The sequence below is a fragment of the Malus domestica genome, chromosome 05 (assembly GCF_042453785.1).
Source record: "Malus domestica chromosome 05, GDT2T_hap1".
NCBI classification, from domain to species: Eukaryota; Viridiplantae; Streptophyta; class Magnoliopsida; order Rosales; family Rosaceae; genus Malus; species Malus domestica.
The window spans coordinates 43,093,058-43,105,141 of NC_091665.1; the positions used below are offsets into that span (position 1 = coordinate 43,093,058).

General features: G+C 43.9%; 1 protein-coding gene across 1 annotated transcript; it reads right to left on the minus strand.

Annotated features, from left to right (window-relative positions):
* Nucleotides 1-8,238: 8,238 nt before the first annotated feature.
* LOC103434805 (eukaryotic translation initiation factor 3 subunit D-like) lies at nucleotides 8,239-11,163 on the minus strand. Its single transcript, XM_008373156.4, has 2 exons — nucleotides 9,216-11,163; nucleotides 8,239-8,570 (listed from the first exon to the last, which is right to left on the minus strand). The coding sequence occupies exon 1, from the start codon at nucleotides 10,917-10,919 to the stop codon at nucleotides 9,219-9,221; it is 1,701 nt and encodes a 566-aa protein (XP_008371378.1). The 5' UTR covers nucleotides 10,920-11,163; the 3' UTR covers nucleotides 8,239-8,570; nucleotides 9,216-9,218.
* Nucleotides 11,164-12,084: the final 921 nt, after the last annotated feature.

Genomic DNA, 12,084 nt, shown 5'->3' on the forward strand with positions numbered 1-12,084 from the left:
TGCAGCAAACTGATCATGCATAAGAGCCTGCGAGGATAACTTACCGCCTTTCATGTTGCTGGCAGCACCATTGAGATGATGACGCATTAAGCTTCGCGAAGCTGGAACAGGCCATGGCTTCGATTGAGGAAAAGTCAGGTACATGAACACGCAGGCCACACAGCTCTCGGGTATGAGGTGACTTTCAAGTTGTCGTCCTGGTCTAGGAGGAAGTTCTCCGGCTTCAGATCCTGGTGGTAACGTCGCGGCTGTGGCAGGAATCTATGGCGGAGATGAGCTGCCGGAATATCTGGCAACGTCCTTCCTGAGCCGGCCCTTGACGAATTTGGCAAAGAGCTCGTTGCTGCAGACCAGATCCATGGCGAAGTCATGACGGAGATCACCCTTTTGATCTGCTCCATCATCCCAATGACAACCATCACCGTCCTATCTTTCAAGCGCATCCGTTGCAGCAGAGACAGCAAGGATGAGATCAAGGAGAATTTCTCAAGACACCCACCTCTCCCAGATAATGCACTGTAGCACCACCACCTGCACTATGACGCCGCCGTTGCAGGTGAAGTTGGTCGAGAAGCCAAGGGCAGTTTCGGCGAGGAGCTTGTCCGGCTGCTGTAGTTTGCCGGGACGGAAACCATCTTTCCTGGTCTCGGATTCGCATTGGCAGTTGAAGTGGCAGTTGCAGCAGAATTAGCATTAGAAGATGAGCGTTTGCCCGGTGAAATACTAGTTCGTCTCTCCCTACTGCTCGACCGTTGCTGCTGATTTCTTTCTCTGCTGGGTGTCCTCCTTCTCCTCCTCCCTTGAGAAGAAGGAGAAGAAGGCCTTGACCTCGAGGATTGGCGGTGGGTTTTCTCTTCTGCAACAAGCTCCTAGAGATGTTCGCCGATTTCAGAGAGCAAAGAGGGCCGAGCTTTCTCCATCTCTCGAAGGCACTCACACGCCAGCGCACGCGCCTGACGGTCGATGCCATGATTGGGTCGGTTGATCACCGTTAAAAGCAACTCCACCAGCGATTCGACGGCGAAGATTGGCACCATGTTATCATCGAGAGAGACGACGACAGATGTGACGGAGAGCATCATCTGCTCCTTAAGCGGGTACGTGATGTGGACCCCATCGGCCGGTGTCTGGATTAAGGCTTGGTGAGCGAGGGAGCGGTCGCCGATGAAGACGGCGGAGCGGGGGCCAAAGCGGAGGGAGATGATGGGCCCGTGTTTGGCCTGTAGTTTGCAGATGATAAGCTCGGGCTCTGAGAAGGATTTGATGGCGGATTAGACGGGAGATTTGCAGGAGGAGGCGCATGGAGCTTGGATGGGTGACTGGAATGGAGAAGGGTTTGGTTGGAGGAGAAAACCCGAAGTGGGTTTTTAGAGCTGGGCTTATTGGGATTTAGAAAGATGGGCCGCCCCTTTTTTTTTTAGAAATTGTGGATGGGCCTATATTTGTATATGCACACACACATACGTATATATTTCCTTTTTTTTTTTTTTTTTTTTTTTTTTTTTTTTTTTTTTTCTAAATACATAATAACATATGTATTCATTATTTTTTTCAAAGAAACTGCAATTTAATTTTGTACAAAGAAAATTGCAAATTTTCTTAACAAAATAAATTTGTAATAAAATTGACCTTCTTTAATAAAACATTTATTCTTTTTTTTTTTTTTTGATGTGACTGAACTCGAAAAATTGAACATTCGAGCTGCCTACGTACCCCTCCAAAGAAGGGATCAAGTCGTAACGTAGTTCAAATACATAGATTTTTTTTTTTTGTATTGTCTTTTGGTGCCGTTTGCAGTTTCAACTCGTGCAGACAAGGAGTGTTGGTGTCGTTTGCAGTTTCAACTCGTGCAGACAAGGAGCATTTGGTGCCGTGTTGCAGTTTCAGCTCGTGCAGGCAAGGAGCGTTGGTGTTGCCTTTTATTCTTGTGCAGACCAAGAGCGTTGTGCCATGCAGTTTAGGCTCGTGCAGGCAAGGAGCCTTGGTTCGTGCAGTTTAGGCTCGTGCGAACAAGGAGCTTTGGTTCGTGCAGTTTAGGCTCGTGCGAACAAGGAGCATTGATGTTGCCTTTTATGCTCGTGCAGACCAGGAGCGTTTGGTTCATGCAGTTTAGGCTCGTGCGAACAAGGAGCATTTGTGCCATGCAATTTAGGCTCATGCAGGCAAGGAGCTTTGGTTCGTCAAGCGATCTGAGAGAGTCGTTCCTCGCAATCTTCATAGCAAGGAGCCTTGACTGAGTAGTTGAAGAAGTCTTCTGGGAAGATGTCACACATCGTGATGGGGATGGATGATCTTCGCGTCAAAGTTTCATTATCTCCAACACTTTCACATTGTTCTAGAGGTGAACAGGAGCTGTTTTGCCCCCTTTCCCATTTGTGAGCTTGTGGAGAAGACATATGTTTTTTGTGCAATTTCTTCGGAGTGACATAAGTCCATCCTTCAACTTCACTCAGCTTGACTGGCATGTTTTTGGAGCATGCCCCCAGCGATTGAGGTGAAGATTTTGAGTTGACAGAGCCGGAAGTGACGTCTTCTTCCAGGATTTTGTCTTCTTTGTCTTCTCGGGCCTTCTCTTCAGTGCGGTCCTTTTGGGTTTGTTGCCGTGAAGATTGGCCGGTGTAGATGATGGTGCGCCTCCTTACCTTCAGTGGTCCTTTTGTGTCGACTTCCAAAGTTGCTTGGCGCTTCATCCTTGAAGAAATCAAGCTTTGAACATCGTTTTTTCCTGCTAGACTGTCGAGCTTCTTTCCCTTTGGCGTTGTCTTCCTGTTTCTAGAAGGCTTCTTAGTTTCTTCAAGTCTGTCCAAAGCCGACCGTTGCGGAGGAGATCTAGCTGTGCCGCTTTGTTTCTTGGGCTTTGATAACCTTTCAAAGACTGATCTTTGCGGTGTTGGCGTCTCAAGCCTTTTGAAGACAGAAGTTTGGTCTCGACCATTGATGCGATCAAGTGCTACAATTCTAGGTTTTGAATAATTCAGTCTTTTGAAGACTGAAGTTCGAGGGGCGGGTTTAGGCTCCTCTTTTGGCCTTGTGGCTTGTGGTCTTGGCTTCCTCGTTTTTTTGTAGGTCACCGATGTCCGCCATTTCTTATCACCAGTAGATGCATCTTGGTTGCTTGCCCCCGGTGATGGTTGTGTAGGAGGTGCCATGTGACTTGAACATTGACGGGAATGATCATGCATGCTTCGGAGATGCACAGGATCGAGTGATTCAAACACGATAGTAGTAGTGTGTGCCGCCACCGTGTCTTCGAGGTCAAGCTCGATTTCCCCTTGCTGTGCTAGCTTCAGGATGAGATCTTTCAGTACGAAGCACTTTTCCGTTGGATGACTGATGAAGCAGTGGAATTTACAGTATCTTGGGTTGTCGGTACGATTCATCTCTTCCGGCCGTTTGCACTCAGGCAAACTGATCACCTTCTTGCCCAACAGGTCATCCAGCATGGCAACTACATCAGAGTCGGGGAATGGATAAATCTTCTCCTCAAGCTCCTTCAAAGTGCGTCTACGCATCTCTTGATCACGAAAAGCGTCGGTTTGAATCGCCTTGCCTCGTGTGGAGATTTTGACGGGAGCTGTGTTGACCGTCATCGCTTCCTTGGTGGGTTTCCATGCAGCCTTTTCCACCTTTGTCCCAAGAACTTTGTTGTCCTTGTAGTCGGCGATCGGTTCTTTCTTCCCATGATGGGCGATGCTCAACTCCATATCATGGGCGCGAGTGGCCAATTCCTCGAAGGTCCGCGGTTTAATGCCTTGAAGGATGTATTGCAAACCCCATTGCATGCCTTGGATGCACATCTCGATTGAAGAAATCTCGGAGAGTCTGTCCTTACAGTCGAGGCTTAGATTACGCCATCGGTTGATGTAGTCCATGACTGGCTCGTCCTTCCACTGCTTTGTGCTTGTTAGCTCTAGCATGCTCACAGTGCGGCGGGTGCTGTAGAAGCGATTGAGGAATTCCCGCTCCAATTGCTCCCAACTGTTGATGGACTCAGGCTCCAGATCCGTGTACCACTCAAAGGCGTTTCCTTTCAGCGAGCGCACAAACTGCTTGGCGAGGTAATCCCCTTCGGTTCCTGCGTTGTTGCAAGTTTCAACGAAGTGGGCAACGTGTTGTTTCGGGTTTCCCTTTCCATCAAATTGCATGAACTTTGGTGGTTGATAACCCCTCGGCATCCTTAAGGCGTCGATCTTCTTTGAATACGGCTTTGAGTACAACCCGGAGGTATTTGAGCTCCCTTCGTATTGTGCCTTGATGGTGTTGGTGATCATCTCTTGCAGCTGCTGGATAGAAAGAGATCCCATGAGTGCCGCTGCTTGGTTTGGCTCGGGCTTCGCATCGTTTTTCTCCACCTGAGGCTCATCTTCTGGGTTAGGGTTCTCGTCGTCCTGTGGCTCCAGTCGGCTGACGAGTGCAGCGATTTCCAAGTCTTTTTCTTCCACAGTTCGGGTTAGCCTTGCGATTGCTTCATTCATCTGAGCCAGTTGTTCTTCAACGGAGGTAACGCCGATAGTCATGACTTGTGCGACCAATAGACGTGACTTTCCTTTAGACATCCAGGATGCTGATGAAGAACGTCGTTGGCTGTTTTGGGATGTCATCTTATGTGCCTCAGCATCATGCTTCGGTGCCCCCAGCGAGGTCAGGTTGATGACAGACTCACACCTTGGATGCTCCCCTTGCTCTTTTAGCGGCACCAATTTTGAAGTGGCATGTTGAGGAGCGGTTGTGGCGCCAATGGATTGTCCGTTTGCGGCAGAAGTGCTTAGGATCCTTCCCTCAGTGGTTGCGAGAATGGCTTGTCCCTTGCTTGATGCCATTGACTTTGAGGTGTGCTTGGATTCCTTGAACGGAGAAAGAGATGAGAGGTAGAGATTATCCCACCGGGCGTGCCAATTTGTGAACACGGAAAATTCCTGAAACGAAAAAGACAAGAACAACGTGCACAAACAAAATATTTGTATTTGATGATTTTGGGTTACAATCTCTCTCTATTTTGATCCTCTGATTCGATCTCCGTAAGGTGTTGATTTGTGGGATGTGCGATTGATCCAAGGGCCGTTGAGGCTTGATCTTGGATGAACGAGGATGAACGGATCTTCAAGGGCTTTTGGGCTTGATCTTGAAGAATGGTGATTGACGGATCTTCAAGGGCTTTTGGGCTTGATCTCGAAGAACAGTGATGAACGGATTTCCGAGGGCTTTTGGGCTTTGAACTCGAAGAACAGTGACGAACGGATCTTCGAGGGCTTTTGGGCTTGATCTCGAAGAACAGTGATGAACGATGAACGCTTTCTTCAAGGGCCGTCGGGGCTTGGGCTTGATGAACAGCGGATGAGCGGATTTGTTGGTGTTGTCGATCCAAAGGGGCCGTTGGGGCTTGATCCTTGAGGATGAACAGTTGATGAACGATGAACGCTTTCTTCAAGGGACCGTTGAGGCTTGGGCTTGAAGGTGGATGATTGTTGATCCAAGGGCCGTCGGGCTTGATCTTGGAAGAACGATGAACGAAGAATGCTTTCTTGATTCTTCGGGAACCTGGATGCTTGAGAGCTTCGGAGTTTCAGAGCTTCAGAGCTTCAAGAGTTTTGCCTAATGATTTTTTTTTTGTTCCCCTAAATGAATGAAATTGGGCTTGTATTTATAGAATTTTCCAATGCCTAATTTTGAATATAATATTCCAGATGAAATAAGTCGTTTCTGCCAGGTGTTGACACGTGTCCTATTTGATGACTTTTCCAACTCATTTCAATTTTCGTTGAGTCACACGCTACGTGTAAAATTTATGTAATACATGAGCGTTGACACTTTGATTTATCGGTCAACATTTATTTACCGAAATTTCGATGTCTACAGAATGATTATTGAAATGTCCATACGACCATGGCTAGCCAAGTCGCCAGGCTCTTAACATTTTAATTCCAAATGCCAGTATGATGATGATTGGGTACATTATCTATTGCTGTGATGACTACACATACATATGCTGATGATTTCGTGCCCTTTTCTTAGAAGTAGTTTCTTAAACAACGATTTTTCTACATTTCCATGATTGCATTGCATCAAAATCCGAAACTAAAAGTGTGTTTCTTTTCATTAAAAAAACCCAAAAGCAGAGACTCGATTTTCCCCTTAACTCGATCATATCACATACGAAACTGCTCAAACACCATTTTATGTTTTACAAGTTCGTTGTGGTTGAATCGAGCTTTTTAGAGCCTGTTGGGCGGCATATATATTCTTAGACATATTTCACAAGCTCTAGAATGTTACCGGAATAAAAGACAGTATATTACACGTCATAATATAAATAGAAGAATAATTGAAAATGTAGCATACATAAATTTATATTTTCAAATTTAATATACGGTCTTATATTCCAAGAACATTGAATTTTTTTTTTTCCATGAACTCAATTATGGAAAAGGTCACGGTGTTAAACTTTTTAAGTTAGTGATTTCACTCTCGTTTTTTTTTTCCTGCAATATTTTCAAAAACTAAAATGCATGAGGGAAAATGTGAAAATTATTATAACACTAAATAATAAGTCGCACCCACACCCTCTCAAGTAATAGTATATCGAGAATTAAACAGCATGAACAGGAAATAGGATGACTGCTCAGTTGCACTATTGCAGAACAGGAAGTAAAATGAATTTATCGTTACTGTAATATTCTATTTAATATATAATCGCAGAGAAAAACATCACGTGTTGATGAAATGTTCCATGAAAATTCATTTTTAACTCTATGATTTAGCAGCGCCGATAATGGTTCTGTTTATAAGACATTATTATTAGTACTAATGCATGCCGATTATCATGTGTCTTCTCAATGGACATGATAATCGGCATGGTAATACTATGGTTTTACAATGGGAGGGAATGTCCCAAGCTCGACACACCATTTATACTGAAGTAACATGTGATGATGGGTGTGGCGGGCTTGTCACCCCTGATGACGTAGGTGCGGGGTGCTTGGCATGCCATGGCTAGCATGGTTTGTCAAGCAGGAAGCACCTACTATTCGATCTTATAGATATTGGACTTCTCAACTCCTACTAACATTTTGAGAGTTCATGTTAAGCTCTTGCAATTAATCCAAGTGGTAAAGGAAGGGAGAGAATGTAGGGAAATCGTCGCGATCATAAAGGAAAAGGCCAACAACCCACTACTAATTATGTTGTTATTGTTCTCCAATTTGCGTATTACTACCTACTAGTACAATAAGTGAGATTTTTTTTTTTTTTTTTTATCATAGAAGGTCCGGTGCGACTAGTAGAGGATCCCCTCATTACATGTGAAATTTTCTGATGCAGAGTTTCTTGCATTCTTCAATAGAGACGTGTTAAGATCCCAATTGATCTGGAATCAAATTCTTATTCATTCCCTCCTATACAAACCAATGAGAAATGGTGAGGAAATGATTCGGATAGGTTTGGGTACGATTCCTTCCAACGTAACCAACATACATGATTGTGTCCATCTTAGAGAATAACATAACAACCATTGCATAAGGGGCTGTGGAACTATATTTCTATGCCGTAACTACGAGCCAGGCCCATAATTGATCCTCCTAAATCCGTATAATGACACACCCCGATGTAGAATGTCCATGTATCGGGCAACAAAATACAACGAATTTTGAACAGGATGTAACATCTAAAAATTTTCAACCCCGATCTGATTTTCGCATGTTCTTGCTGTTGTCCCACTTTCCCATAGAATGAAATTGCAATTACAGTATATTTCTACGGTAAAATTGAGGCTGAAGCCCAGAAATCCCCTATATTAAACGTGGCATTGTATTATTCAATCAGATATCACGGTGGCGCTTAATGACTCATTGGGAAGTACTTCTACAATGACTAAAAACACTTTTAGAAAAAATAGTTTGAAATTTCAAAAGCACTTGAAATGCTTTCTATAAGAAGCATCAAATGTGTTTCTTTCAAGAAACACACTGTGCTTTTCCACAATTTAATTGAATTTTTACTAAAAATTAGTTCCAAAAACATTTTTTTCAAAATCTCTTTCAGCCATTTTAAAAGAATTTCCAAACGAGCTCTTAACATGTTCTATGTAAGTTGCTATGGTTTGGCTGGGTGAAGGGATGGAATTATTGAGCAATTAGAGCTACTCCACAGCTGGTAAGCACAGCTGCACAAGCAATCCTACCAACTTCACACTCAAAACGCAAACGCGTTTACGAGAAACAAAACATCCGAATAACAACATAATTGAGAAAGGTAAACGACTTCGATACCAAATATTAAGGCAAAAATTCAAGTTTTTATAAAATAGCATTACATATCACAAAGCTCAAGGTTAAAAACAAAAGTGAGAAGAAACAAAACCATTCCCATGATCTGCTAGTTTCCTCTACGCCAGTTTAAAAGATGGAAAAGCTACAAAATGCTCGTAAAATCTATATGCCAACGATGCAATAAAAGTTGGACTAACTTCAGATACAAGTCTTTGATGGCCTTATAATCTTCTCTCGCTTCGCAACTATTAAGAGATGTGTAGCCAGGTTTCCCCGTTCTCAGCAATTGTGAAAATCGATTTAAATCTGCAGTCACCAATCGACGATGAATCAATCAATTATATATGATCAAGAGATATCCGATGTTATTATGACCAAAAGTGCGACCGCATCATACAACAGGTAACACATGTGAAATATCAATTAGTGACCTCAACAAGTTAAACACATTCATCCCAGAACCCAGGATTTCATTTCAAGATAAGTAACGAGAAGAGTTCAGCCAACTACTCTACAATTTGGCAGAGTGATTCTGGAAATACACAAGTATCCCAACAAAAGGATAAATACAATCCAATTTGTCTCTAATATAATAACTCCTAACATCATACCCTGATCCCCGCTCTCTCACCGTTTAATCCATGATACAGGAACAATGGAATCTATATCTGATGAAGAATGGGCCTAGAATCGACTTGGCAAAAAGTGATCTGTGAACTTGGCACTGTCTAGTCAGTTGAAGTTTCAATGACTAAAGTAAACCATTACATTCATCATCAAAAACTTTAACAAACTAGAACTAATACATGATTCACAGGGAAATCAAATAGACAAAGACCAACAAGCAACAATGAACGTAATTAAAATGTTTAAACATATACCAAATTTTTCAAAATAAATAAAACAATAAGGAACACATATTACAGTAGACAATGCAGCAAGAAACATTACCCTTCAAGCTTCAACAGCATCAACCGGCTTATCCTCAACATCATTAGCAGCAACATTCGGCTCAGCATCTTGCCCTTCCTCCGTCGGTGGCTGAACTTGCTCATCCTCGGGCAGTGGCTCCTCCACATAGTCATTCTCAAAAGCATCTGGAGGCACCTCATATATCCTAACTTGGGGCTTCGATGGGTCCTTAACAAGCACATACTTGCCCTCATTCAATTTCATACACAAGTCCACAATCGACTTCACAATCCCCCACATACTGTTTTGGTTCAGATTAATCTGCGAGGCAAACTCCTTGGGCTTGTATCCAACCACAGCCAAAATCACATGGTTAAAGTGATCACGAGGATGAACCCTTGAAACGTAACCCAATTTCATCAAATCAGCACTGGCCAGGAGCGCTTGTGCAGTCCATTTTGCCAACTTGTTAGCATTGTTCTTCAGCTCAGTTGCCAATACAGCTCCCCTCTGAGTCTCCAACTTCTGCCTCCAATCGACACCCGAATACTTCGGATCAAACTCATTAAGCGCATTCAGGGTCAAAAACGACCTCTGGTTATTCACCTCCATAACACTCTGCACCTCACACCTCGCAACCAGATACATTCCCTCCTCAAGCTTCCACCTCCGGTAGCGATAAGCAACGGAAGCAACCTCCTCTCCTTCATTCGCAAAGGGGTTAGGCTCCTCGAACGTGACCTTATTTCCATCCCTAACCAAAACCTGCTGTGAAAAGTTCTGATTGATATAAGCAGCCTCGACACTCAACGAGTAAGCTGAATTGATATCATCCTTAGCTTCAGGCAAGGGCTCCTGAGAGGTTTCGTGGACCGAAAGCAAATCCAATTGCGACCCATCACGTTTATCAAAGAACAATTTGTTCCCAACTTTCTGCACCACAATATCCCAAGAGTAAACTGACCTGGGTGCACACATGAGAGTCGAGAGAATCGTATCAGTGGCAAAGACTGTGGCTTTATCCTCGTTTGCGAGGCGGCGGATGACGGGGTCATCGGTGGTGGTGACCTTGAAGAAGTTCCTGTTCTTGAACCTCTCGAGCCGCCTCTCGTTCTTGGGGGTGATTCGATCGACGGAGCGATCGTAGAACTCGAGTCCGCCGCAGAGGAGGAGGTCCTCGGGTTCCGGTACAGAAAACGAGAGCTTAGAGAATGTGGAGAAGGGGATCTGTTCCAGCATGTTCCACTCCGGCTGGATATCGACGGAAGATTTGAAAACCGCGGCTTCTCGGCGAGGGGCGTTGACGTTGGACCGGTTCATGTTGTACTGGCGGTCGCGGCGGGCCCGCTCCTTCTCAGCCTCGCGCTTCTTGGCCTCGACCTCCTCGTCGCGGCGGTGGGGGAGCTGTCGCTGCTGCTGGAACCGCCACTTGGGGCCGAATCTGGGGCGCGGAGGGGGCTTTCCATCGACGAGACGGAACGAAGCGTCGTCATCGGCAGAGGCGGGGAAGGACTCGTCGTTGGAGAAGTCGAAGACGGCGTCAGATGGGTTCTTGGAGCGGCCAGGATTGTTGAAGGTGCGGGTCCAGTCGGCGATCCGGCCAAGCTTCTCAGAGCGGGAGAAGGGGGCGAAGGGGACGTTTTGGGGCAAATTGGAAGAGGTGGTTGGGGTGGTGGTGCTGTCCGGTGGGCCCCACCCGTCGGGGTTGAAAGGTACGCCGCCGACTTCGAAACCTTCGACCATCGTTGATTGCTGGATTTGTGAGATTCAGAGGGAGAGAGAAGATTTTGGCTGTGATGGCAGTGGATTGGGTTTCTGCTTAAAACCCTAGTTTTCGTACGGTTTTTTATACTATGAGTAATTTACCGTTATACCACTGGGCCGTTGTTTGTAGTTATGGGGCTTCGGTTATAGCCCAATTATATTCTATTGGGCTTTTAAGATTGTTTTGTAAAATAAGTAATTCGTCAAGCTTGTAATCTAAGTTCTAAGAGTAAAATGTAGCAATGGTCCTTCAACTAAAAATTCATTACAATTGGTTCTTCAACTCATCAAAATGTGTAGCTATGGTCATTTTTGTCAACTTCGTTAGAATTTTGTCAAAATAAGTTATGTTGGAAGGACTATTGCTACAATTGGGGTCTCTCCACTCATCAAAACGTGTAACGATGGTCATTTTTGTCAACTTCATCAGAATTTTGTTAAAATGAGTTATGTTGGAAGGACGATTGCTATAATTGAGTTAAAGTTAAGGGACCATTGATTCAATTGGGTTAAAGTTGAGGGACCATTTCTCTAGTTGGATTAAAGTTGAGGAACCCATGTTAATGGATTTTTAGTTGAGGGACCATACCTGCACGTTTTGATGAGTTGAGGGGCCAAGGGTAATGAATTTTTAGTTGAGGGATCATTGCTCCAATTGAGTTAAAGTTAAGGGACCACTGCTACAATTTACTCAATTTCTAATAAAAATTGAAAATCCTAATTAACAATTCAAATCCTATTAGAATTAATTTTTTATTAATACTGCAATTGAAACATAAAATAAATCATAATCAAAGAGGTGTGAATTAGGTGAGTTTAGCTGAAACAATGTATTCGTCTATTTGCACTAGTTCGAGTCCTTTAACTTGTACATTTTTAAGACATATTTGATGGTCGAGTGCTAATTATATTTACTTCGTAGTTTCTTTTCAGTTCTGAAATCACTCTATCTTCAAATCTTATCTGCTTTAACGGTTTCCTATTGTCCTATGCATCACTTATGACTCTTGATGGATTAATTAGCTTTCTCTCACTTCAGTTGCGAAGACTTTCTCCTTAGGCGCACATGCCTCAGCAACATAAAATGATAGTTTTGCGCGTTATAAAACTTGACCAAACATCTTGTTGGAAATTATTAGTATTT